This window comes from Penicillium citrinum, assembly GCF_028827155.1.
Source record: "Penicillium citrinum strain IBT 23319 chromosome Unknown utg000010l:1.0-1229701.0:1.0-1230130.0, whole genome shotgun sequence".
Classification (NCBI taxonomy): Eukaryota; Fungi; Ascomycota; class Eurotiomycetes; order Eurotiales; family Aspergillaceae; genus Penicillium; species Penicillium citrinum.
This window is the reverse complement of record NW_026622695.1, coordinates 845,772-871,761: the sequence shown is the minus strand read 5'-3', so window position 1 is coordinate 871,761 and position 25,990 is coordinate 845,772. Positions and strand designations below refer to the sequence as shown.

The window sequence follows — 25,990 nt, the reverse complement described above, 5'->3', positions numbered from 1 at the left end:
TAAACAGACCAAACAGACCGGCATCAACAACGACATTTTCGCTCATCACGACGCCCATCACGCCCACGGCCGGCTGTTTGTCCTTATATCTGGGACTTGCAGCCTCTGGTGACATTTTTTCTCACTATGAGCACCGAAATGGATACATTCTCGGCCCGGTTGGCCAGCTTCGACATCGTACTCCGACCAGACAAGCGGAGATCTTCAAATTCCAAAGGGCCTAATGCGATTGCATGGCCTCATGATAGTCCATCGTCTGCGCAGGTATCTTGAGTCTTTTCTTCCATTCTCTACTGCCCATAGAACTCACAATTTCATACTACAGTTAGCTCAAGCGGGCTTCTATTACAAGCCGTACGAAAGCAACCCCGATAACACAGTATGCTTCCATTGCAGCCGCGCATTGGACGGCTGGGAAGAGGACGATAACCCTATAACCGAACATCTCAAACATTCACCAGAATGCGGCTGGGCTATCATGATGGACATTCAACAGAGTAGCTCAAATCCTAAGAAGATTGAGGATCCTACAAGTGAACGCATCGTCCAGGCGCGTGCTGCTACATTTGGAACTTCATGGCCCCACGATGGCAAGAAGGGGTGGGTTTGCCAATCGGTGAAGGTATGATGAGGCCCGCATTCCCTCTAATTATTGGATTTGGTTCTCACGTCTTATCCTAGATGGTTGAAAGCGGATGGTACTTCTGCCCTAATGATGACAGTGACGACCTTGCCAGCTGCGCGTACTGCAAACTGTCTCTCGATGGCTGGGAACCCAAAGATGACCCCTAGTGAGTTCGCACTCCCTTTACAGTATGATGCACAGCTAACAATTCCAGTGATGAACACTTCCGTCGCTCTTCCGATTGTTCCTTTTTTGTATTCGCCCGTAACAACACTAAGAAGGGCAAGACAATTCGTGGCAAAAGGGGCCGCCCCTCTAAAGCATCCTCGCGCCTCTCAACCCAATCTGTCGTGACTACTACCTCTGAGGCCCCGGAAATGTATGCGGATACGGATATGGACGCCAGTGATATGGATCAAAGCATTATGTCTCAAGCCAGTACCAAACCAAAGCCCCTTAAGAGGGGGAGGAAACCGAAGGCTAAGAGCGCTAAGGCTAAGGAGGAGGAGGTTGGGAGCCAGATGGATGTCGATAATGTACAGCCTGAGTCTGATCCCGAACCACCAAAGCCAAAGCGAGCAGGACGGGGCAAAAAGCGGGCGAGCGAGGAATTGAATCATGAGGAAACAGAATCCGTTCTTGTGCAAGAAAGAGAGCAATTTCCCGGTGCAGAGCCTCCCTCAAAAAGCCGCGTAACGGCACGAAGCAGCAGTGTTTCTCGATCATACGATTACGAACCTCAGGACCATGATATGCAGGACTTGGCCTCAGTCAATGAAGCACCTCAGGAGAAAACGTCCAAGAGAGGACGCAAGCCTAAGAAGACTGGACCAAAGAGCCGTAAAGCCTCCGACATGTCCGCGGCGTCCAAGTCCTCCGTGAAGGAGCGTCTTCCGTCTGACTCTGAAATAGACGCCGCTATTGAGGCTGGACTTGAAGCTGACCCTCATGATCCTGCTGCAGCGGTCCCAGAGTCCGAGCAGGAACCCGAGTTCGAGCCTGCTCCACCTGTCTCTAAGAAGTCTAAAACTAGCAAGAAATCAAAGAACACCGAAAAGGCAGCTGTGTCTCCAGAATTGGATGACCAACCAGCAGAGCTACCGCAAACAGAAAATTATGAAGAGACTGGCGCTGTGATCGAAGATATCGAAGAGCCCGCGCCGAAAACAAAATCCACCAAGTCTCCCAAGAAGAAGGGCTCCAAGAAATCTCAGAAGGAGGAGACCATGAAGACTGAGAAACAATCATTCCGGGACTCTGTGGAGCCTACAGAGATTGACGATTACGAACCAGAAGATGAGCGCCACAGCCCTGTTGCTTCTATCAACCAGGGCTCCGAGTCTGAAGAGAAGCCAGTGACGAAGAAATCTTCGAAGAAAGATTCCTCGAAGAAAAATGAGAAGAGCAAGAAATCTAAGAAACCTAAGAAGGAACTTTCTAGCCCTGAGCCTGAAGTCGAGGCAGAACCTGAACCTGAACCTGAACTTGAACATGATTCAGAGCCCGAGCCCGAGCCACAGCCTGAACTTGAGTCGGAGATGGATAGGGAACTCCATTCTGAAGAAGATCGCGACCCTTCCCACGATCCATTCGATATGCGGTCCCCGTCCATGAGTGTGGATGAGTTTGGAACTCCGGGTGACATGCCCGACCAGGTTGAGATGATACCATCTCCTCATCCACCTTCGTCGGAGCATCGAAAGGGACGGACACCGGTTCCTCCCAAAACGACAAAACGTTTTAGTGACATTCCTCAAGAAGAGCATCTCGCCGAGTCATTTTCCGAATCTCAAAACTCCCGAGGCAAGGAGACACAGGGGAGTAAATCACAACGAACATCCAAGTCTTCAAATAGAGCAGTATCGCCTCTTCCACCTCGACAGAGAACTCCATCGTTCTCGCCACAATCATCTGATGCTGAGAATCGACCACCATCCTCGAGGCCCTCCACATCTCAAAATCACTCTGTCACACCAAAACAGCAGACGACACGAGACCTTGTAGTGGCTGCTACCCCATCGCCTTCGAAACGCAATCCGAATGCAGGATTTCCCGGGTCGTCTCATCCATGGACTCCTATTGATATCGACGAAATCCTGTATGGAGAACCCAGTGACAAGGAAAATGCCGACCTTTCTGGACTTTTCAAGGGCATTAAGGCCGGTCTGACAAGCCCAGAGAAGAAGATGAGCGTCGAACAATGGATCATGTGGAACGCGAAAAACGGCGAGGAGCGTCTGAAGAGAAGAATGCGAACGGCTCGTCAGCCAGTTCGAGAAAGAAGGTGGCCGGGCTATGCAACGACTCGAGGCCATCGAATGCATGGATTGAACGAGAATCATATCATGCGGCGTTATTGTTTTCTATCTACTCATTCTTGGTTCACAGATTACTTTGGCTTGGCGTCCGGTGTCTCACAATGGGAGGTCTTATAGGTTCAAATATTTTTTCACATGTTTTTCGTGGCTGATACCAATGTCAATCAATCTCAACATTCTTCCATGCCATAATCTCTCATTTTTTAATAAAAAAGAATAAGCTCCCAAACGCCATGGGTATCATAGAAAGATCGCCTTTTCAGTACATATATTTTCTTAGGCGATGATGCCCAGTCTTCCTTCCCAGTTATCTTCCTCCTTAACACCTCCCTTCCTCCGCTTCTCATTCCTCTTGCGTCTCTTCTCTTCACGCTCTCTGGCATCCTGCTCCTCTCGATCCCTAAGTCTCTCCCCAAGATCAAGCTGCCAAGCCCTGCGCTCCTCCTCATCCCGAACCCGCTTCCGCTTCGCCAACAAGCGCAATCTATCCCGTACCTCCGTAACCCCAGCACGAACAACTTCACCACTCTGTCCCGTCGCAATCAAATGCTGCTTACTATTCAGATGCTCCACAAACTGAATATTATCCTTAAAGGTCAAGTCACAGTCCTGACAATAGAATCCTGCTCCCTTGCCCTTCTTGCCCATCGATGCACCCGCAGGTACGATTGTCGTCTTGCCCACCTTCGATGATACATCTAGTCGGTCTTTACGGGCAGTCGTCGCTTCGAGGGAATCGTAGTCTACCGGTGCATGGTATTTTTTGCCGAGGAGTTTGGCTTCATATCGGGCTTTGCCTTCGGCTTTGCGCTTTGCTTCGTCGTCTGCGGCCTTTTTGGCGTATTCTTCGCGGTCCCAAGTTTTGGAGGAGACGACGTCGGAGGATCGGCCTCCTGGGGGGTTTGTTTGAGACATTATAGAGGAATGCAATGGTAAGTAGGAGTATTTGGTCGATGATGAAGTTGATCAAAAGTCATCGGGAGCTTTGAATAGAAGAGAGTTTTGATTGGTTAGAGTGTCTCACCGCCTGTCTATCACTCATCGCAGCGGTTCTTTGAGGAATCACTGGGAATTGGGGTGTTAATCCTGAAAATCTTTATTTTCTAGCTTAGTAATAGACTGAGTAGTTTTTTTTTTTTTGTTTTTTTTTTTCGTAAAGTGTTTGGTTTATTTAGCTATGGCTCGTTCAAGGCTTGCTTGTGGCCGTCCAACACACCTCAAGGTTCTAACTTGCATTGGCAAAACGCTACACTGATGTCCCATGACATTATCCAGGTAATCATTTAGTTTAGATATCACAAGTAACGGAATGTTTGAAGATCAGATAATAGCAAAATTAGAATAACACATTCCTCGATTATACTAAGGATCTGCATATAAACTAATACATAATTGGTGTTTTATATTAGACTTGTCGCTGTCCGGCGGCTATTCAGAGGTGCTACGATCGGCAATATTGATCTGCGAAAGAGAATACTTTAATATTGGACCTCGTACTCCGTACATATGTATGTATTATTATTATCGTGGAGCGATACAATTGTTAGCCTAGGCCAGCTGAGATGGTCCATACCCCGGGGAGTTCAGCGCACGGTGAAATCACAATCACAACCACCAAGTCTCTCACACTTCACCCGATAATACAGATAGCGCATTATTAGCGGCAAAGCACCCTTGGGCCTCGACACGCCCTATATCGCCCTATATGTGGTTCTGATTTGGAGGAGTTGATTTGGTATGGAATGTGTAAACAGTTCGTGGCGAGAAGACGGTGGAACGGAATATCGATGCCCCGAATACCCATCCCAGCCACTGTGGCTGTGCGAGTGTGCATGTATATATCTGACTATATAGTATATGATGCTAATTTATCATACAAGAACATAGTTGTTAATCATTTCGAGGATCCTTCTTCGGTGTACTCATGGGGTTACTATTGGTGGAATTCTTACAGCTCTGTCTCTTATTACTATCGGTCCTCTATTTGCCGTCAGGATACCGAGACATCATCCTGAACTATACACCTTGCAGACCTGGCTTTTCCACATCTTTTCGATGTGCAATATATATGTAGATAGAGATTACATATTCTCATGTAATGCGATGACTTAAATCAATTCATGTTCATTGTAAACAAGATCCCGGGAGTTCCCTATCACTAGGAACATATATTTCGTCATCGCCCATACCTATAAATGTCCATATTGGTTAGATGGACTTACTCTTGGGCCCTTCATGTTAGCGCACATTATTTGTTCTAATTTACATAAATGAACATAGATAACAGCGTCACATCAAACCCATACCCGTCGCTCCAAATACCCTAAATCGGAAACTGCCGCTGGCCTTATATTTCCATTGATTGGCTATCATTCGCGGGGAAAGATCACCGGACCAACTGTCTCAAATCCCCAAATACCATTGGCCAACATCTCATACGCCGGACAGCAGTTCCCCAAAAAGGACAATCAACCACCCAATAGGATACAATCCCTCAAGCAGACCCTTCCTGGTTCTGGCCTGAAAGATAAGCCTTGCCAACAATCTTGGCTAAAAGGCTTGTTAGTGCTTACTTTCCCTTTACTAGGGTAATACAGATCCCACAGTACCACGCGGTTCGGCCCGGTAAATGCAGATCAGGAACCGAAATAGACCCTGCCAAGAGTGTTTTGAAAAATACAAGAAATCGGGCGGGGATACCCCAGATAACGCCGTAATGGCAAGATATTAAGGTATTTTATGCTCTACTGAGTAGTGTTGGTTTGAGGATCGTGCTTATGTTATTAGGATGGAAGTGTCTTTCGCTGGTAATGTAGCCGGTTGCCTTATTACATATTACTATGTATTGTTTTGGGTGGTAAAAGGAAGTTGATCAGATGAGTTTCTCAGACATTCGGATCGACTTCATGCCAATGTATATTGCATACTTGGATCTGGCAACGTCTGACTTCTTTACATTCTACTTTTCCAAATATATAGTAGAATTGTAGAAAGCTACACCGATACCTACTCAGACGAATAGAGTCCAGCATTGATGAAAACGTAAGGACATTGATATATCCATGTATCTAGATATATACAAACATTCCTCATTGAGACGGTACCACGATCTTGTACAAGCATGTCGACTTCATCTATTCAGGCTTGACGTACTTCTCCGTCCACTCAACATCTCTGGCTTCAACTTCAGGCTTGACGTACTTCTCAGTCCACTCAACATCTCTAGCCTCAGGCTTGACATATTTCTCAGTCCACTCGACGTCTCTGGCCTCAGGCTTGACATATTTCTCAGTCCACTCGACGTCTCTGGCCTCAGGCTTGACGTACTTCTCGGTCCATTCGACATCGCGTGCTTCGGGCTTCACGTATTTCTCGGTCCATTCGACGTCGCGAGCTTCAACTTCAGGCTTGACGTACTTCTCGGTCCACTCGACGTCGCGCTTGAGGGGAGTAGCAGCGACAGCGGTGGCGAGACCGAGTATAGTGACGAGAGCGGTGGTCTTCATTTTGGAGGAGATAGTAAGATGAGGTTTTGTTGAAGGTAGATAGTTATGTAGATTGTTTGGGGAGAGGACTTGGCTGATGGATAGGAATAGGACTTCGAAGACGGGGGAATGCAGCCAATTTGTAGTCCACGATATGGTGCTTGACGGCGATTCTGACTTGTCTATCTGCCGGTTACTGTCCTCGCCTCAGCTCAATCACCCCAGCTGTCCAATCCTGTCCTGATTTTGGACATGGTCGGGCAACTTCCAGACACTTTCTCTGCAATGTAACCAGCGTATGTGATTAGCGCTTTGTCCGGATTCCTTCCAACCCGATGCAAAACTTGGAACAATCCTCTTGATACAGGCTACTAAGACCAATTTTGTAAAGTAAAACGCCATCTGCTTGGTATACGACCTGTCACCATGGAAGTGACTCTACAGTCACGACATTTAGATTGGGAGACTGAAGCTATTACCAAAACAGCAACAATCAACAGTATTGTCATTCTGAGACAATGCCATTTCAGACTTCAGCAAGGAGGCTGTACTTGCCTTCTCAAGTGTACCAAGGTATACAAACCATGGCAGGATTAGATACTGAGATACTAGCCCATGTGATGGACCGGTGAGAGGATAGCGTCCTACTTTGCCGTGCAGACCCCGAAAAATGAATATGGTGCAAGAAGAAAAAGAAATGATACCATGAATTACATAAGATCTGTATACATTGCTACTTTAGGTTTCAGCCCCCATGTTCCATCAAGGACAACGGTATACCGATAGGGCATTGTTGCTCCGATAGTGTATGACAGTGCTTAATAGGCGATCTCTGATTCGGGGAATCTTGAGCATTGGCAATAGAAGATCTGCAGAGGCGACTGGAACCCCCGCTCTTATCTAAGAAAATAGTCTACTGGGCTGGGTGTAGATGTGTCGTTGATCTACATGGCGATCGCAGGGCTAGATGAGCGATATTGCGTGATACGAGATCGATACGGAGTGGTATTTTGCAAAACATCAGACTCCGCCACTCTGTAGGATGCATGTAGCATTTTCCAAGAGCAGGTCAAATTTTGTTGAGCTTGTCCAAACAGTTGAATCCCACCTTCTTGTGTTCCATATTCTCTCAAATCCACATCTGTCAAAATATTCAGGATGCCTTTCTGGAATTGGAACTCAAACGACAATATGGGTACACACGAGAAAACCACTTTCCAAAGGGTATCTCAAAACTCCTCTATGGAGGAACAGAATGCCCCGTTTTTAGACAATGCGTCGGACGAGGAGCTTTCAGCGCCTGTTTATACCAAAGAGTCTACGCGTTCGACAAGATGGGAGTTATACCTCAATATCGCGCTGTTCTTCAGCTCGGTTGTATTTTTCGCAGTATCTATGGCTGTGAAATCTACAGGGCCGAGTGATATTGAATGTGCGACGAAAATGAATGCATACTGTAAGTGTTCTCTTTGGATTCATTTTGAGTATGTGACTGACTTGGATAGCACCGGTGATGGAAGCCGTCGAGTACGAATGGGTTACCTTTGAGAATGAGTTCTCTACTGCACCGACAAAATACAGAGGCAAACCAACTGCTGAGCTAGAGCAGGCATGGACTGATCTCTGGAAGTGTGAGTATTTCCCTTCGACCTACTTTATGAACACTAGCTAAACAAGACTGTATCAACAGACGGTGCATTCCCAGTCCCAATCGAAAAGCTCGGTGCTCTGAATGAATCAAGCGACGTTGACTGGCGTCGCGTTCATCCCGGAGAGCCCAACAGCCCAACAGCCGGTCTCCTGGAAGGATTCCACCAGATCCATTGCCTGAACTTGATCAGACAATACACCTACAAAGACGAATGGGACTACACCAATTATTCGTCCTGGGGTGGAGGACCAGACATGGTCCGCTGGCACGTCGACCACTGCATCGAGACGCTCCGGATGAACCTCATGTGTACGGCTGATGTGACGCCGTATCTCATCTGGAATGATCCTGAGGGATTCAATGGTGAGAGTCCTAGCTTTAATACCCTGCATAAGTGTCGTAAGTGGGAGCCGATTGTGGATTGGGTTAAGAAGCATGTTGTTTTTAATGGGACTGCGAAGGAGATGGCTGAGGATGAGGCGAGGAAGGAGATGATGGATCATGGGGATCATGATGAGCATTCTCACCATGAAGGTCATGGTGATGAGCATGAGCATGGGCATAATCCTTTCTAGTTGACTTATATATTTATGATTTTATGAAATAGATAGTTTGATACAAATAAAACAACGACAATGTACATTCACGAATATTATCTCATCTCATCTATCCCATCTACCTATCTAACACATGTGAAACTCAACAGTCACCTTAGTATTCACCTCATCCCAAGGATGCTCAAACTTCGTCCTCAACGCATCCGAACAATGATGGGCATGCTCATAAGACAAATCCCGATTCGTCAACAACACCCCCGATCCAGTCTGTGTGCGAACATATTTCCTCCAAGTAAAAGCACAATGCTCAATATGCTGTCCCCAAGTCGAATACAGCCGTCTCTCCCCCGTCAAAGCGACGCTGATATTCACCTGCTCGCCCTGGTTGTACTTGTCTGTGTAGTATTCCCAGTCTCGGATCTTCAGCCATTCTTCTTGCAGGACTGGGTCGAAACAGGGCTCTGGGACCCAGGCGTAGGAGTGGATTTGGAATTTGCAGCCCATTGCTTTGGCTTCGGTGGGGTTGTCGCCGCAGTGGAGGATGTGTGTGGGTGAGGTCTGTAGTTGTTTTTCCGTCTGGACTGATGGAGGAGTGGGGTTTGAAAGGTCTTGAGATGTGATGTTTCGAGTGCGACTGAGGATAGCGATGATGCCCACACACCAGATCAATGAGGCAATGAGGATCCCGAGAAGAATGAACAAGCAGATTTGTAGACGGCTCTTGCCCTTGCGCTTTGTTATTGCTGGATTGGGAATGTATGAGCCATCATCAGACTCAGGATGAGGAATAAACGGCTCTGAGAACTCTTTGTCTGTGTTTGAATCCAACATGTTGATGACTTGGAAGCAGTGACAGACTCAACAAAAATCAAGACTTCAAGTATAGCCAAGTATAGCCAAGTATAGCCAAGCAAGAGAGAATCATCCGTCAATTCTCTAAAAATGCTTGGGGTCTCTTCTTTTCCCCTCTTTCGCCCCATTATTGATAAGGTTTGTTTGTCTCGAATTAGGCATTTACTCAACCTGCAGCTGAAAGGCGCCATCAATCCTGAAGGATTGGCGGATAGGGAAGTGTGCTCAAACTGGAATAGACCAGATACGTGGGCAGTGCAATGTGATCAAACTCGCGGTGAGCATATCCTATTTTGAGGCTATTCATGCATACAACCTTGTATTCGCGGCGATCGCTCCACTTTCAAATACCCCCTCTGTAAGTTACATCGTTCTATTACAGCTAGTAATTCTCAATTTCCCAAGGATGGAATGTTCTATCTAGACCTCGCAATATTGCTTTTTTGGGTACCCATAAAATCCGCCGACGACCCGAAAACGTGTATCATACTGAAATATAATTGTATTACATGCGGCACATTATATATTTTTGTGTAATGAGGTATATAATACACGTTTTTGGGCTCTTGGCGGGTCTAGTTCTATCACAGACTGTCAACATATGCATTCTTCATTCCCTCATTTTGTTTGATTCCTTGTCAAGTCACTTCTAGTGACTATCGCCAATTGTTGAGACTCGTGCCGATCATGCTGTTTTCAGTCTTCTCTTTCTTTCTGATGGCTGGCTGGCTGCACTCCTCGGCAGTTGCTGCCCTTGGATCTTCCAGTGGCAGCTTTCAAGGCCCTGGTCGTGGTCATGCTGCTTTTCACGCAGAGCGCAGGCACCTGTTTGCCTCGAGGCCCCCGATGCCTAAGGTATCCAAGAGAGACCAGGCCAAGTACCTTAACAGCCGAACAAGAGGTATAGTAATCCATCTCATATTACGATTAGTATACTCACACAGTCTCAGCATTCGCCGTAAATGGCACCGGAATCCCAGACGTCGACTTTGACGTCGGCGAATCCTATGCCGGTCTTCTACCAGTCTCCAACAAGACAGAAGAAGACAGACAGCTTTACTTCTGGTTCTTCCCATCCACAAATTCCAATGCAACAGACGAGATCACTATCTGGCTGAATGGCGGTCCTGGGTGTAGTTCCATGGAAGGTTTTCTTCAAGAGAACGGTCCCTTCCTCTGGCAGTATGGTACTTTCAAGCCAGTCTCGAATCCGTACAGTTGGCATCGTCTCACGAATATGTTGTGGGTTGATCAGCCTGTTGGGACCGGTTTCTCTGTGGGTAATGCAAGTGTCACTTCGCAGAAAGATGTTGCGATGCAGTTTCTGGGTTTCTTGAGGAATTTTGTCGAGCTGTTTGGGCTCCAGGAGAAGAAGGTGTATATCACCGGGGAATCATATGCTGGTTTGTGATTAAAATCTACTTAGAGGTAATATCTAACTATTTCAGGAATGTTTGTGCCTTACATCGCCAATGCTCTTTTGGATGCAAATGATACCAGTCTAGGTAACCTGAATGGTATTATGCTCTATGACCCTACTCTTGCTTCCAACGATGTAGAGCGAGAGCTCTTTGCCTATCAGACTTACGAGACCTGGTCGAAGCTGTTCAGTTTCAACCACACCTTTGCTGAAACTATTCGTGATAAGGCTCAGTCCTGTGGTGCGACTGACTTTATCGACAAGCACTTGATATTCCCTCCTCCAGGCCCAATGCCCCCTGCACCAGCCAATTGTGATCTCTACATGACTATCGGCAATAATGCCTTCATTCCTAACCCTGTGAGCCTTCTAACCCCTAATCTATTGATATAACTAACACTTACAGTGCTGGGACCCATACCATCTCGCAAACACATGTCCCAATCTATGGGACGTACTAGGCTCACCAGGCGCATACGACTACCTCCCACCCGGGGCGCAAATCTACTTCAACCGTCCCGAAGTCCAGAAAGCAATCAACGCCCCCTTAAACGCAACCTGGGCAGAATGCACCTCTCAGCCAGTATTCATCAACGACACTGACCAAACAGCCGCAGCTGGTCTCTGGTCTAGCCAGACTGTCCTCCCCCGCGTCATCGAGCACGTCAGCCGCGCTGTCATCGGACAGGGGAAATGGACTATACCATCCTCCCGAATGCGACTGTTCTCGCTATTCAGAATATGACCTGGAATGGGTTGCAGGGATTTCAGAAGCCCATTGATGGGAAGTTTTATGTTCCGCCGGATGCGAATATGTCGGCTGGGTCGGGGGGTTATGGGTAGGACTAGGACTGAGAGGGGGTTGACGTTTGTGGAGGTGGCGCTGTGTGGACATATGGGTATGCCTGTCTTGGATACCTGAGATGATCGTATGCTAACCATGAGCTTAGTACCTCAATACCAGCCAAGTGCGGCGTTTAGACATTTGGAATTCTTGTTAGGTCGGGTTGATAGTTTGGAAAGTCAGGAACCGTTTACTATTTAACCTATGTCTTAGGTGATTATGTTTTGCAATATTTGTTGAGAATGATCAAGGGAATCACCCCTCGAAAGTGACTTTCTTGTTGTATAGAATCAATGCAAGATAGACTTAGGCAGAAATCTCCACAATGTCTGCTAGTTACATAATATGTGATATAATACTGCTCCCTGTTTCAAGCACTACCACCGCGACCCTTCCAAACAAGAGGCCGGACAGTCATAAACTCATCGAGAAGCTCATCTGTGATTGTCGCCCGACGTGCCTGGTAGTCTTTTACAAACTCTTGCAGTTCCATGATGCACTTCTTCTTGAGCTCCCCGGTCAGAATATCTCCCTTCTGATAGCCAGTGCGGATCTTCTCGAGCTCCTCGTCATCGTCAGAGAAGAAGCTGAGATATTGGAAAGGAACGTCCACGTCTGGATTGCCGCCGAATTGACGATGCTCCTCTATCGTGGCACGACCGCCTGAAAAAGCGTATTTGTTGATTTTCTTCTCACTATTTCAACTATTAGCGGTACTCAGACCAATTTACCAAGAGGCGTACATCTGCTTAGGCGTATCGTTCATGAAGATAGCGCTAGAGTCAATCGAAGCACTCATCTTAGACCCCGGTCCTTGCAGAGCAGGGAAGAATTTAGCGTGAATCAAAGCCGGCTTGCAATATCCCAATTTAGGCGCCACATCGCGACAAACACGGAAATAAGGATCCTGATCAATAGCACAGGGAATAAGCGAAGGGATCGTCGCGTTCTTCTTCTGATCAGGTCCAAAGATATGCGGAAACGTTGTTGCGAACGCAGTCGCCGACTGAACGGCCACATAATGCGACTTGCCGATATTGTCGCTGTCGTTGAAGCCAAAGACGGCCTTGCTGGTGTTGTATGTGATTAGCCCGGAGATCTGTACCACGTTCTGGTAAAAGGCCCCGCCCATGAAGTCGAAGTCGCTGAAGAGGAAGGTCTTCTTGAGGTCGAATCCGACTGCTAAGATGTCCTTTGCGTTTCCTCGTGTGAAACCGCGCATTTCTTCTAGTGTGTAGGCCTTTTTGCCGAAGATTATCTTCTCGTCGTCGGTCATCATTATCACGAGGGGGACGTCGAATACGTCTTGCAGCCACCTAAAAGGTCAGATCAGCAAATATTGCAGGGTCTAAATAATTATGAAAGCCTACTTGGTAAAAGTAAATGGCACCATATGCCCCAGATGCATGCTGTCACTGCTGGGCCCGCGACCAGTATACAGGAAGAAAGGCTCGCCTTTTTCATAACGGCTGAGAATCCAGTCGAGGTCGCGATGACTGAAAACGAGACCTCGTCGCAGGAATGGATGTGGCTTGTGTCCTGTCAATCGTTCGAATCGCTCCAGTAGCCCAGCTGAGATCAGATGCGTTCCGAATGTCTCGACCAGACGGTCGTAGTCGATCTCTTTGACTTTTCCATCGACGATCGCCCCGCTGACGCTCCACGGGTTGATGTCTTGGGCGGCGTCTTTGGGCTGGTCTGTCGATGTCATCTTGGATATTAATTTCGGAATGGCTTCAAGAGTGTAAAAAGAGGACTTATGAAAAGAAAAAGAGTGACTCACGAATAAATAAACCACGATAAGATAAACAGATCAATGAAGGTGGATCTGCGGGGCTCTGATTGGGTAATTTAGGGTTACGTCGATCTTACCGTACCGTATCGCCGTATTTATAGTAACATCCGGTATCGACCATTCTCAATCCAGCATCTCCCCTCCTGTCTTTCTTTTTGCGACTCGAAGATTCAATTCATCTTTTCCTCTTTACTCCTCCAGGAAACACGCAGGATGATAGCTGCGGCCTGTCCCGAGGCCGATCGGTCCTTTGGGCCCTCTGTGCCTCCAGACTGCCGCAGTGGATTTGATTTTACGCTTTACTTTGAGCAGATCTTCTTGTCGCTCGTCCCCGCTGCGCTGTTTTTGGTCTTTGCCGCAGTACGACTCGTTCGTTTGGTGAGAGCCAGCATCGTCACGACGCCTTCTTGGGCTCATAAAGCGAAATTGGTGAGTCGCATACTCGTGAATCTTACGAGAACAATGCTAAACTTATTCTGAGGGGTTGATCTTAATTCTCATTGCGCTTCGTCTGACACTGCTCGTCCTCTGGTGTCTGCGCTCGAGTGTCCGCAACGACGCTTCCATTCCGTCAGCCGCTGTATCGCTTGCGACAGCTTTCGCCATTGCCATTCTCTCGCATTACGAACACACGCGATCAATCCGTCCATCTGCAACATTGAATATCTATCTCTTCTTTGCTGTCTTGTGCGATGCGACCCAAGCACGAACGCTCTGGTTACGCCATGTCGCAATCTCCATCCCGGCTGTTTTCACGGCCGCATTGGCAGTTCAGATGGGAATCACGTATTTCGAGGCTCGCGAAAAGGACCAGATTTCATTGGGAGGCGATGTGAAGGTCACTCCAGAAAGCAGGAGCAGTGTTTACAACCTCAGCGTCTTTTGGTGGTTGAATCGTCTTTTCTGGAGTGGGTATAAGAAACCTCTTGCGTTGGAGGATCTGTATCCTCTTGAGAGCGATCTTGCGTCAAAAAAGTTGGGAGATAATATGGCAAAGACTTGGTCAGAAAGTGTGTGGTGGCCTTACATTGCTTATAGTTTCAATGCTAACGAGCATCAGCAAAACAAAGCAGAAAGCACTCTCTCCTGATTGCGGCCTCATGCGCCTTGCGATGGCCGCTGCTGGCACCTGTTCCAGCCCGTCTGGCATTGATTGGATTTAAATACTGTCAACCGTTTCTTCTATCTGCAGCTGTCGACTATGTGGATAGTGCCAAGGACAACCGTTCCCAGAATGTTGGTTATGGTTTGATCGGCGCAACGGGCTTGATCTATCTGGGTATTGCCGTGAGTGAACCCTTTCTCGACTTGCGAAAGAAATATAGTTAATCGTTTCCAGTTGAGCACCGGAATCTACAACTTCAAAGTCTACCGTGCGACAACCATGCTTCGAGGATCTTTGGTCAGCATTGTATATAAAAAGACCTTGCGAATCCGCCTGGCCGATGCCAAAGAATCAGCTGCAATCACTCATGCCAGTTCAGATATCGACCGGATCAGTATCTCGCTTGAGAGTGCGCATGAGATCTGGGCCAGTAGTGTCGAGTCTATCATAGCTATTGTTCTCTTGGAGCGTCAGCTTGGGTGGGCTTGTATTGCTCCTGTTCTTTTAGCACTATGTATGTTGAAATTATTGAGATTCCATTGCTGTGCTAACTACTTTCAGTTGCAACCGCTTCAAATACATGGATCGGCAAGTATATCCCAGGACGACAGCGCCAGTGGAGTGCTGCGATCCAACAACGTGTCACCATGACTTCTTCAGTCCTTCGAAATATGAAGAGCGTCAAAATGACCGGCCTGAGTGAGGTTGTAGAAAGCATCATCCAAAATGCCAGGGTACACGAGCTGGACCTATCCAGACGCTACCGCAGCTTCTTCGCATATATGGCGATTCTAGGTATGTTTATATCGTTGGAAACTGCTTGCACGGCACTAACCCTCCGCAAAGCCTCTATCCCGGTTCAACTTTCCGCTCCGTTTACCTTTCTGATTTTCATCACGGGCGTGCAGTGGTATGGAGGGCAGGTATCTGCCGCACGAGCATTTTCATCGCTCTCCCTAATCCAGCTCCTTACTACACCCCTTCAAAAGGTTCTGTCTTCTTTTCCGAATTTTGCGGCATCATTGGGAACTTTCAGGCGAATTCAAGATTATCTTCTTCTTGATGAAAGGGTTGATGGCAGGCTACTCGATCTAGGCCCCGGTTCTTCGTCCCCGTCGACACCACCAGGGTCGTACCAGCATGAGATAGAGCTGCACAGCCTGGTACCAAAGAGAAGTGATTCTAGTCAATCAGGCGAAGGCCATGCTATATCTTGTCAGGATGGCGGGTTTGCTGCTGTGCGCGATGGCAAGATACTGCTCCACAATATCGACCTCAGCTGTGCGGTTGGCTCGCTTATCATGGTCATTGGACCTATCGGATCAGGCAAGACTATCCTCCTGAACGCTCTTTTGGGAGAAATCGAAATCTCCCAAGGCTCTCTTCTTTCACAATTTTCACAAATCGCCTACTGCCCACAAACACCGTGGGTGATCAACGCCAGCATCAAAGACAATATCCTTGATCATACCCCATGCGACGAAGAATGGTATAATAAAGTTCTCTGGTGCTGCGCATTAGATGAAGACATTCAGCACTTCACCGACGGCGATGAAACTAAAGTTGGCAGTCGGGGTATCACGCTGAGTGGTGGTCAGAAACAGCGACTATCTCTAGCTAGGGCTGTGTATGCTCGAAAGAAACTGGTCTTCCTTGACGATGTACTCAGTGCTCTTGATGCGCGTACGGAAAAGCTGGTGTTTGAGCGGTTGTTTTCTCAGCATGGGCTGTTGCGGAGTCATGGTACGACGGTTGTTTTGGTCAGTCATGCTGTGCATCAGATTCGTGCTGCTGATGCGATTGTCGTTCTTGGAGATGGCGGACATATTGTCCAGCAGGGGACTTTTGATTCGTTGAGCTCGCAGGATGGATATGTCCAGTGTTTGCTCCAAAACCTCACCAACGAGAAAGACCTGGATGACGAACCATCCGATACTCAGACTGGGGATACTTCAGTTAAAGCATCAAAACAAGCTCAAGTCAAAACTGCATCAGTATCATCTGATGGCAAAAAGAAACGAGCCCCAAGTGACACAGCTGTGTTCTCATATTACTTCAAGTCAATCGGAACCTGGCTCGCATTTGTCTTCTTAATCACAACTGTGATTTCCACGTTCTGTACAAACTTCCCTCAGATCTGGGTCCAGTGGTGGACCGAGTCAAAGATATCAAACAACGCAAGCTTCCTCGGTGCCTTCTTTGCCTTTGCGATCGGGGCAATCATCACCAACGCCGCTTCGATATGGTGCATGATGATCATCATTGTTCCTATCTCAGCAGCCAAACTGCATTCCCAACTACTCCATGCTGTCCTTTGCGCGCCTCTGTCGTTTTTCTCGTCTACGGACTCGGGCATGACCCTCAATCGCTTCAGTCAGGATATGTCTCTAATTAACAGCCGCTTGCCGGTGTCCACGATGCAAGCGACTACCATGGCATTGCAGACACTCGCTCAGATTGGCCTCATGGCTACGGGATCTACTTACTTCGCGGTATTGATTCCCGTGGTCATGATTGCTACCTGGGTTCTTCAGAAATTCTATCTACGTACCTCACGCCAGCTGCGATTACTCGACCTCGAGCAAAAGTCGCCCTTGTTCTCCAGTATTTCCGAGACCCTGGAAGGTCTGGCAATCATTCGGGCATTCGGTCGACAGGAACAATACGAAACGCGAAATCAAGAACGACTAGACACGTCGCAGCGTCCAGTCTATCTACTATATTGTATCCAACGGTGGCTGAACTTTGTGCTCGATCTGATTGTTGCTGCTCTTGCTGTTCTGCTCATGACTCTTGCAACTCAGTTGCCTAATTCCACGAGTGGGGCGTCTCTCAGTGTGGCTCTGCTTAATGTGCTGAATTTCAGCCAGAGTCTTGCGCAGTTTATTTATTACTACACTGATTTGGAAACTTCTTTGCAGGCTGTTGCTAGAGTTAAAGATTATGTTGAAACCACCCAGCCAGAAGATTCATTAACGGCGACTATTCTGACAAGTCCACCGGAAGATTGGCCTACTCGAGGCTCGATTGAGTTTCGTGGCGCCACAGCTTCATATACACTTACTTCAGATACAGTGGTGAAGGATGTCTCGTTTCATATCAAGCCTGGCCAGAAAATTGGTATCTGCGGTCGAACGGGAAGTGGAAAATCGTCCCTTTTATCTGCTCTGTTCCGGATGATGGAACTACGCAGCGGCGGAATTTACGTTGATGGTATCGATCTTTCTTCGCTGCCCCGACAGACAGTGCGATCACGGTTGATTGCTATCCCACAAGATCCGTTCCTTCCTCCAGGCTCTGTCCGCTTCAACATGTCTCCCTCTGGCTCCGCGGCTGACGACCAAATCATCACAGCACTGGGGAAAGTAGGACTGTGGCCACTCGTGCAACAACACGGAGGTTTAGATAGTAACATCAACACTCTATCTCTCTCACACGGTCAGCAGCAGCTGTTCTGTCTCGCTCGTGCCATGCTGCGACCAGGGATGATTCTCGTATTAGATGAAGCAACCAGCAACGTCGACTGGGAGACAGATGATAAAATACAAAAGATAATCCGCGAAGAGTTCGCAAACAGAACTATCCTCACAGTCGCTCATCGTCTAACAACCATCCTAGACAGCGACCAGGTAATTGTGATGGGTCAGGGCACGGTCCTGGAGGCCGGGCCACCAGCTGAACTATTGGCTCAGCGAGGACCATTTCGGAAGCTTTATGACGCTCAGACGGCCAATCGGGGGAGTTAATGATAGACCTTTGTGTTTTTGTGTATATTTTGCATCTTTCTTATTATACGTGCCTTAGTAGGATATATAGCGTGCTGGACATGTCAGATATTGATCTGACGTCTTGATTGCCTTCTTGGCCTAGGGGTTTAACACTCCAATCCAGCACAAGTGCTTCTCCCTTACAAGTATCAATATATCTATATTACTGCCAAACATTTATAAAATTATATATTTTAGCCAAGACTCTAAATTTGTTCCACAACTGGACCCGCGCTGGATATCTGAACAGTCTATAGCTGGACCGATTTCCGAAAAGACTATCCATACCCCGTCCCTAGGCCGTCCAGTTGGGCCGGCCCATAGATTTTGCACAGGTCTAATTATTATATCTGGAAAAGGCAGTCTGTCAGTCTATATTCAGATAACTATCTGAATCGGAATTCAGTAGCCAATTTCTCAGAAAGATTGTATAGACAAATTGATATAGAATATACAATCTTTTGAATACTGAAGAACATCGAGCTAGATATTGATATTTGAGACTGCAAGTTCAGTACAAAAATTGATAAAACAAATCCTTGCTTTTGACTATACCAGCTCTAGAAAAATGAACAAACAGCTTGACCAGTCTTGTTTACAATATAGTGAAATAGGAATAATACAGATTGTTGTTTTAAACAGAGATATTTCTATATTCAACTTCTAAATATTGGCGCGCGAGTTGTCACGGAATAGATAATTCTTCTGACTATACCAATTTTGGAATGCTGAGTCATCATAGTAACAAGTAAGTTAGTTACTGATTGAATACAGTGTGCATCATGGGCTGATCAGATCATCGAATGGCCACTAAGCGGTTCCGATTCATCACTGAGCAGCCCCAACTGGTCCCTGAGCGGTCAGTGAGCATCAGCCATATATCACGTGACTTCTATACATGATCACTGAGTTTGAACGCGTGCTGAGACTTACTCACTGAGCCTGAGCCTGAGCGCCTTCGTAAAAGCGGCGGCAGCCGAGAAAGGAAAGCCCTACTTGGCAGACAAAATCCGGTGTATATAAGTGCATATTATACAGAAAACGGATTCAAATGAGCAACGAATAAACTTTCCGGGCCAAACTTCCTGCGTAGGTGGCCTTAGCTATTTTTGGAGCTCCAATGAAGTACTCATAGATTGCGGTTTATAGTTGCGGGGTTGGCGATGCATGTTTCAGGAACAGCAATCATCTCCATGAGCCCCATGACCAGGCAGCGCTTCTCGTATCCCAAAGAGAGCTCATGTGAAACGGACACATATTCAAATACCTTCACTTGTTGACTGCCTGATATCAAAACTATGCAGCAAGTTCAGGCAACCATTTTCAAAGGCTTCGTATAAGTACAACGCGAACTTTAAAGTGATTCAACTCACACAAAAGGGGTGATTCACCCCTTAGCTTGGTCATGGAGGAATCAAGGAATATTGATATGGCGAACGGCAATGACATGCGGACGATTCAGCTGAGATTGATGGACCTCCCAACCGAGTTACACATGCAAATTGCAACGCACCTTAGCTACCCCGACGCCCTTGCATTGAAGCATACATGCCGTCATTTCTATTCAATCGTCTATACTGGTGTTCACCTCAAGGTAGACTGGTTGGTTGAGCGTTTTGAGCGAAAGTTAGAATGTCCTATGGAAAAATGTTCATTTCGAACCGATGAGGCATTCTGCAATTGGCGTATTCGACGGATCATGGAGCGCCGGCGATTGCATCTTGAGTGTCGGGGCACTGCTGGTGGATGTACTGTCATTGAGGGGGAAACATGTCAGGCAGATATCTTCTTTACTTGGCTCAAGATGCAAAGACATGGACTAGCCAAGCAGAATATGGCGAAATGGGGAGGTGAAGGTCAGTATTTCCACTGTTGTTGTGATTCAATGCTCGAGGTCTGACGATAACCCACAATATAGCTCTTATTGTTGTTTTCTTGGCGACGATCCTACAGATCTTTTGGAAAGCTTTGCTGCAATTTGGCAGTAGTCCCAATGTCGCATGATGTAGTTCGTTGGTGCAACAACAAACACCCGGATCACTCCATGTACTGTACATACCAAGCAGGCTGTGGAGCCCAGGACCCGACAAAGACTCAATCGCGATCGCAAAAGAACTAAGCTGTCAGCCAAGAACCTCGACCTACGATCACTATCGATCAGTGGATCTTTTTCAAAGAGGTTCAATGGTCGCTGAACTGCAGCAATGCAAGCCCTAATCCGGATCTAATCGCTGACGTCACAACGACGTTGCCAACAAGTATAACTTGCAAACAGCTGAAATGTCGATATAAAAAGGCAGTCTGGAGCATCATTTCGTGATATTTACAACGATTGAATATTTCATTCGAATAATATTTTAGCTACTTCCATCATGTCTGCCAACGCAACCGTCAACACCGCCACCGGTGTCCACAATGTCGACCCGTACAAGGCTCAGAACTCCGAAGACCCTCCTCTTCCTCAGAAGATCGAAGACCTCACGACTTTTATCAATCAGGTCAAGTTTGGCATGCTGACGACCAAGCAATCTGATGGGGACTATTTGAGTTCTCGCTGCATGGCGCTCGCCGGACAGGTATCATCTACTTGGACACTCTTAAGACGTACTATCCTCCCGAAACAAAGCTAATACATGACATCTCGACAGGAAAACGGTGGCATTGATTTAATTTTTCACACCAACATATTCTCCGGCAAGACAATGGATCTTACCGTTCACCCTCAAGAAACCAATATGTCCTTCCTGGACCAAGTCAGTGGTGCCTGGGCCTCCATCTCAGGAACCGCCTCTATAATTTCCGACCCCGCCGTCGTGGAGAAGTATTACTCGCCCCAATTGAAGGCCTGGTTGGGTGATATGGGAGATGGAGTTCATGACGGATCCCCAACTGATCCACGTATTGGTGTGATTAAGCTTGAGGCAAAGCTCGCTACTCATGTCGTTGCTAGTAAAGGAATGCTGGGTCGTGCTGTCGATACTGTTAAGGGAGCTGTCTCAGGCAGTGTTCCTCCTATCAACTCGATTCGGGAATTGAGTTTGGAAGAATTGGCTGAATGTAAGTCTTCTATATTATTTCATCACGCTCTTCCTGGAATTTGGCTGACACTATGGTTTGCAGGGCGCCGAACCCATAAGGAGTAAATAATTATTCGCAGTTAAGCGTTATGACTAGTACATGGAATAATTTTGTTGAAATACTACATTAAAGATTTCCACGGTGCTCAATACCAATATTTTCCATAAGTCAATTCATTCGTCAAACTAGGTTCAACTTTAATATGATTTGAGAAGCACTGTTTGAAAATGAAAAGAAGCCATCTTTGGCCATTGGTCAAAGAGTGAAAGATCGAATCGACGCCAGCTGGTGAAATTGGGTCCAATAGCTCCTTTGATGTATGTCCATCAAACTCCATAATTCGTAGTGAAATCCAGAAAAACCTAAAAAAAATCGACAGTGGGTATCAAACAAAATGCAGAGTTTGTCGCTATGAAACTCCGGGAAACCATCCTTGCAAAAGAACGAGACGTGGACTGATAGTAGTTCAGATCTAAATAGAGCATCAGTATAGAGCCTTGAGAATCATGCGGGTTATAAACTCACCAGTCGAAGGGGTAGTCGAGCAGGAACACGGGCATTGTGAAGCAGCATCGCAATGGCTTTCTGTGGAGTAGCCTGGAGCTTGCGATATGCCTCGCGAATATGGCGTGGTTCAATGGGAGTGCGGCCCTCCTCGGGAGGGTCAAAGAGGCCAGTCTCGCGTTTGCGCTTCTTGGCATTGTCCCCAGCATTGTCGCCTCCACCACGATTCTTTTCATGATCCTCTCGTACCTTGACCTTCAGTGCTTCCTCGGTAAGGGTTTGAACGATCTCGAATGTCAAAAAGCCCAGGATATCCACGATATCGTCGTTTGGCTTGGACTCGGTGACAATGCCAAAGCCAGCCCACTCGCGGAAACGCTTGCTTTTACGATAGGTGAATGAGGCCTGACGACATTCAGACCAAAAAACGTATTCTTCCTTAGTCATATGCTTGGTGCGCTCATCGGCAGCGGCCAAGCGCTGGAGAGTGGCATAATTTTGTTCCTCTTCTTCTTCGTCTTCTTCATCCTCGCGCTCGGGGATTTGAACCGAGAAAAAGCTGTTCACATCCCAAGCAAGACCGACCTTAGCACGCTTGTTCTTGGGCTTTGATGCCACATCAGTCGGTCCCGCTACCACACCTGCCGCATCATCGGCTGCCGCAAAGTCTGCGGCATCACCACCTCCCTTGTCATCGGAGTCTTTGACATTCTTGCGGACGTCTTTCCAGGAAAGAAAGGTTCGGAGTCGGGATACTTTGGCCTTGTCGTGCCGAATGAGGAAAATGAGATCATCAGTTGAAATGGCGCGTGAGCCTCGTCTCGTAGCGAGAGCGGTGCTACGTGTGAGCTGCGGATTTTGTTAATAGTCAGATCTCGGTGACAGATAGTCGTATGTGCATACTATTTCAATAACCTGCTGACGGGTGATTTCTTCAATTAATGTTGTTGTTTCGACAGATGGCTCGGCAGTTTCACCAGAGACGAACATCATCTGATGGAAGAGGTCAGTAAGGTGTTGTTTGAAGAGTTCCTCGGTCTCGATCTCTTCTTCGGTCTCTTCGGTTTCTTGTGTCCCTGCTTGCACGCTGCTATCCAAGGTCCCATCATTTCTCGCGGCTGAATCTATCGAACACGGGCTGTCATCCTCGCTGCTTCTCGCCTGTGTTTCAATGGTGTCATTCTCCTCGCTACTAGCATTGGCCGATAGTGGTTGATCGGAAGCGGAAGAATAAACGCCAGCAGGGGATGATGTAGATATAGGAGCAGCAGGTGCGGCAATATTGTCACAGGACGTATCAATGCCGCTTGACGATATAGAATGAGCTGGATCGTCTCGATGAATAAGATCAGGGCCACAAGTTGGCTCGTCATCTGCGTCATAAGCCTTGACCCCGGGTGTCGTTGGAGAGGCCGTGTCTTGGCGATTCAAATATGTCAAGACTTCCGCTGACACCTCTTCAGAATCGAGCAATCCTAGCCCCAGATACGACAGATGAGATGAGCGTTCGGGGAAGAGATAATCCTGGGCCTGTTCCCGCTCCTCGGGTGTAATTTGAATAAATGGAGGTCGGTTTTCCTCTGCCATGATGGAAGTCAGGAATCCAGATTTCAATGGCGCAAAGGAACCCAATGTGTGAACAGCAATGCAAGAAGATTCAGATTGAAAAGATCGGAAAGGTTTCCAGATGTTTGAGAGCTCAAACAACTCTCGATGCTGAAAGAGGAGGACTTTGACCGTGAAGACTGTCAAAAGGCAAGAAGGCTAGTCTCCGGTATCTAAACTAGCGCATTCGCAAGACAATTGATAGGTGAGGCAGATCGGATGAGAAGCAGAGTGTTCCGGTAAACAAGATAAGCGGCGCATCGGAGGTTGGCGCGGATGTAGCCTATACAGCCCACGCAATAGACACGCACCAGAAAGGAACAGTGTGAGCATGCACACACTCCGTTCCTGCCTCTAGTTGTAACTTCACGCACTTTCACTTGACGGCACACGCGACGCCCCATCTTGCATGTCGCATAACCAAACTCCTTCATGTACTGATTCTGCCATTGCTTTTGCCCAATCTTCAGAGTAATTGTCCCATGAAAAATACAGTATATCGAGTCACGTCGATGGAACAATCGCCTCTTGAAGTGGGCCCCATTTCTTCTCCGAGTACTCCCTTTGCGACATTTGTAAGGGCAACGATAACTGAAGGGACCGCCATAACAGACATAACAAGCATCCGAGGTATGAGACCGAAATCGAGATCGATATCGAGGCGTTACAGTAAGAAATAACTGATGTCGACAAAGAGGTAACTCACCTGCTGGATCTCCTGCCGATACTTTGGCTGACGATCGGAGCTCATAATGACAGCTCCGGTCTAACGTGGAACGAGATGACGACGAGAATATACGATCAGACTATCGAAAAAGCCTGTGAAGCGCGACGCGAACAGTATCCGTCGCAAGAATGTCGAAGGATAAGCAAATCTGTGAATCGCAACCTTCTCAAGAAGCTGCGACGTCCAAGTCCGGGGGTTGTCAATGCGATACGCGATAGTCGGACATTCATTTCCTCCGCTCCAGGCGGTCTAGTTGATTCTGCCGCGGGGCATTCAATTATTTCCTTCGACTTTTCTTATTGAGCTCGAGTTAAAGGGATTCGTTGTCAATTGATCGACTCAATAGTTGCCTACGATGCTGCACCTTGTGGGCTTGGGTCTCGCTGACGAGAAGGACATTACCGTCCGCGGATTGGAGATCGTGAAGAAGGCGGAGCGCGTTTACCTGGAGGCATACACGGCCATACTACTGGTAGACAAGTCGAAACTTGTAAGTGAACGGATTGTCAACCATTGCAAGCCTATAGTTGAAATATTGTGCTGTTAAATTTCAAGCTAATCCGTATTTTGCTTCTAGGAAGAATTCTACGGCCGCCCCGTGATCGAGGCTGACCGCGAACTTGTAGAGAGTGGCAGCGATGATATTCTCGCTGGCGCCGACAAGACCGATATTGCTTTCCTTGTCGTTGGTGATCCATTCGGGTACGTTCGATCTGTCTCCTCAAGGCTAGTTACACTGAAATATATACTAAATAAAATCTGCAGCGCGACGACTCACACAGACCTTGTCCTTCGAGCACGCGAGCTAGGCATTCAAACAAACGTCGTGCCCAATGCCTCCATCATGTCCGGAATCGGCTGCACAGGCCTCCAACTCTATAACTTTGGCCAAACCGTCAGCATGGTCTTCTTCACGGAAAACTGGAAGCCATCCTCCTTCTACGATAAGGTCCGCGAAAACGCTCAAATCGGCCTGCACACACTTGTGCTTCTCGATATCAAGGTCAAGGAACAATCCATGGAGAATCTGGCTCGTGGCCGTCGCATCTTTGAACCCCCTCGCTACATGACTGTTGCGCAGTGCGCAACTCAATTGGTTGAGACTGAGGAGACGCGGCAGGAGGGCGTTTACCATGCGGATAGTCTTGCTGTTGGTGCCGCGCGGGTCGGTGCACCTGATCAGAAGATTGTTGTCGGTACGCTTGAGGAATTGTCCTCTGTTGATATGGGGGCACCATTGCACAGTCTTGTTCTGCTTGGTCGGAGGACGCATGACCTTGAGCGTGATTATATTCGGCAATTCGCTGTGGATGAGAAGACCTTTGATGCCAGTTACCAGAAATACTATGGTCACTCTACATAGGGTGGGCTCGGCTCGAATTACGTTTACATATATTAACGAAGTTCAAGTTTAGACGCTATGTTTGACGACATTACAAAATTACAATACAGGGTTAAGATTGCATCTCTTGCGTAGTAGATGGAACTAAAATGAGTCTATTATGACTATTGTGTAGCACAAGAGCGCTTCATCAGATGAAAACCCTCAAAAATAGTACAAATGTCGCGCTAGATTCGACGACCAGAGTATTTCTATAATGAATGGCCATAGTAGGCCGGGGTGATTCATGGCCAGTTGGCAGGCAATTGGCAATTG

At 47.4% G+C, this 25,990-nt stretch overlaps 13 protein-coding genes across 13 annotated transcripts; 8 read left to right on the top strand and 5 right to left on the bottom strand.

The window, feature by feature from the left end:
- Window positions 1-126: 126 nt before the first annotated feature.
- On the top strand, window positions 127-3,060 carry N7469_011389 (baculoviral IAP repeat-containing protein; the record flags this gene model as incomplete). Its single annotated transcript, XM_056650294.1, has 4 exons — window positions 127-264; window positions 326-622; window positions 682-791; window positions 840-3,060. 4 exons carry the CDS (start codon window positions 127-129, stop codon window positions 3,058-3,060), a joined length of 2,766 nt encoding a protein of 921 aa, XP_056495358.1.
- Window positions 3,061-3,219: 159 nt separating this feature from the next.
- N7469_011388 (U4/U6-U5 snRNP complex subunit SNU23) lies at window positions 3,220-3,858 on the bottom strand (the record flags this gene model as incomplete). The annotated part of the gene is made up of 1 exon (XM_056650293.1): window positions 3,220-3,858. One exon carries the CDS (start codon window positions 3,856-3,858, stop codon window positions 3,220-3,222), a length of 639 nt encoding a protein of 212 aa, XP_056495357.1.
- Window positions 3,859-6,077: 2,219 nt separating this feature from the next.
- On the bottom strand, window positions 6,078-6,449 carry N7469_011387 (uncharacterized protein; the record flags this gene model as incomplete). The annotated part of the gene is made up of 1 exon (XM_056650292.1): window positions 6,078-6,449. The coding sequence occupies one exon, from the start codon at window positions 6,447-6,449 to the stop codon at window positions 6,078-6,080; it is 372 nt and encodes a 123-aa protein (XP_056495356.1).
- A 1,170-nt stretch (window positions 6,450-7,619) lies between these two features.
- On the top strand, window positions 7,620-8,654 carry N7469_011386 (oxidase ustYa family protein; the record flags this gene model as incomplete). The annotated part of the gene is made up of 3 exons (XM_056650291.1): window positions 7,620-7,884; window positions 7,934-8,059; window positions 8,119-8,654. 3 exons carry the CDS (start codon window positions 7,620-7,622, stop codon window positions 8,652-8,654), a joined length of 927 nt encoding a protein of 308 aa, XP_056495355.1.
- Window positions 8,655-8,762: 108 nt separating this feature from the next.
- Window positions 8,763-9,467, bottom strand: N7469_011385 (uncharacterized protein; the record flags this gene model as incomplete). The annotated part of the gene is made up of 1 exon (XM_056650290.1): window positions 8,763-9,467. One exon carries the CDS (start codon window positions 9,465-9,467, stop codon window positions 8,763-8,765), a length of 705 nt encoding a protein of 234 aa, XP_056495354.1.
- An 867-nt stretch (window positions 9,468-10,334) lies between these two features.
- On the top strand, window positions 10,335-11,653 carry N7469_011384 (uncharacterized protein; the record flags this gene model as incomplete). The annotated part of the gene is made up of 4 exons (XM_056650289.1): window positions 10,335-10,389; window positions 10,439-10,891; window positions 10,937-11,268; window positions 11,315-11,653. The coding sequence occupies 4 exons, from the start codon at window positions 10,335-10,337 to the stop codon at window positions 11,651-11,653; spliced, it is 1,179 nt and encodes a 392-aa protein (XP_056495353.1).
- Window positions 11,654-11,659: 6 nt separating this feature from the next.
- N7469_011383 (uncharacterized protein) lies at window positions 11,660-11,953 on the top strand (the record flags this gene model as incomplete). Its single annotated transcript, XM_056650288.1, has 2 exons — window positions 11,660-11,807; window positions 11,859-11,953. The coding sequence occupies 2 exons, from the start codon at window positions 11,660-11,662 to the stop codon at window positions 11,951-11,953; spliced, it is 243 nt and encodes an 80-aa protein (XP_056495352.1).
- A 169-nt stretch (window positions 11,954-12,122) lies between these two features.
- N7469_011382 (uncharacterized protein) lies at window positions 12,123-13,463 on the bottom strand (the record flags this gene model as incomplete). Its single annotated transcript, XM_056650287.1, has 3 exons — window positions 12,123-12,447; window positions 12,496-13,068; window positions 13,123-13,463. 3 exons carry the CDS (start codon window positions 13,461-13,463, stop codon window positions 12,123-12,125), a joined length of 1,239 nt encoding a protein of 412 aa, XP_056495351.1.
- Window positions 13,464-13,760: 297 nt separating this feature from the next.
- On the top strand, window positions 13,761-18,398 carry N7469_011381 (uncharacterized protein; the record flags this gene model as incomplete). Its single annotated transcript, XM_056650286.1, has 5 exons — window positions 13,761-13,976; window positions 14,029-14,557; window positions 14,608-14,834; window positions 14,887-15,166; window positions 15,214-18,398. 5 exons carry the CDS (start codon window positions 13,761-13,763, stop codon window positions 18,396-18,398), a joined length of 4,437 nt encoding a protein of 1,478 aa, XP_056495350.1.
- A 1,426-nt stretch (window positions 18,399-19,824) lies between these two features.
- Window positions 19,825-20,423, top strand: N7469_011380 (uncharacterized protein; the record flags this gene model as incomplete). The annotated part of the gene is made up of 2 exons (XM_056650285.1): window positions 19,825-20,275; window positions 20,338-20,423. 2 exons carry the CDS (start codon window positions 19,825-19,827, stop codon window positions 20,421-20,423), a joined length of 537 nt encoding a protein of 178 aa, XP_056495349.1.
- A 368-nt stretch (window positions 20,424-20,791) lies between these two features.
- Window positions 20,792-21,562, top strand: N7469_011379 (blue light-inducible protein Bli-3; the record flags this gene model as incomplete). The annotated part of the gene is made up of 3 exons (XM_056650284.1): window positions 20,792-20,995; window positions 21,068-21,476; window positions 21,540-21,562. 3 exons carry the CDS (start codon window positions 20,792-20,794, stop codon window positions 21,560-21,562), a joined length of 636 nt encoding a protein of 211 aa, XP_056495348.1.
- A 401-nt stretch (window positions 21,563-21,963) lies between these two features.
- On the bottom strand, window positions 21,964-23,588 carry N7469_011378 (transcriptional regulator SPT3; the record flags this gene model as incomplete). Its single annotated transcript, XM_056650283.1, has 3 exons — window positions 21,964-21,969; window positions 22,023-22,850; window positions 22,905-23,588. The coding sequence occupies 3 exons, from the start codon at window positions 23,586-23,588 to the stop codon at window positions 21,964-21,966; spliced, it is 1,518 nt and encodes a 505-aa protein (XP_056495347.1).
- Window positions 23,589-24,688: 1,100 nt separating this feature from the next.
- On the top strand, window positions 24,689-25,696 carry dph5 (diphthine synthase; the record flags this gene model as incomplete). The annotated part of the gene is made up of 3 exons (XM_056650282.1): window positions 24,689-24,823; window positions 24,911-25,035; window positions 25,099-25,696. The coding sequence occupies 3 exons, from the start codon at window positions 24,689-24,691 to the stop codon at window positions 25,694-25,696; spliced, it is 858 nt and encodes a 285-aa protein (XP_056495346.1).
- Between the last annotated feature and the right edge of the window lie 294 nt (window positions 25,697-25,990).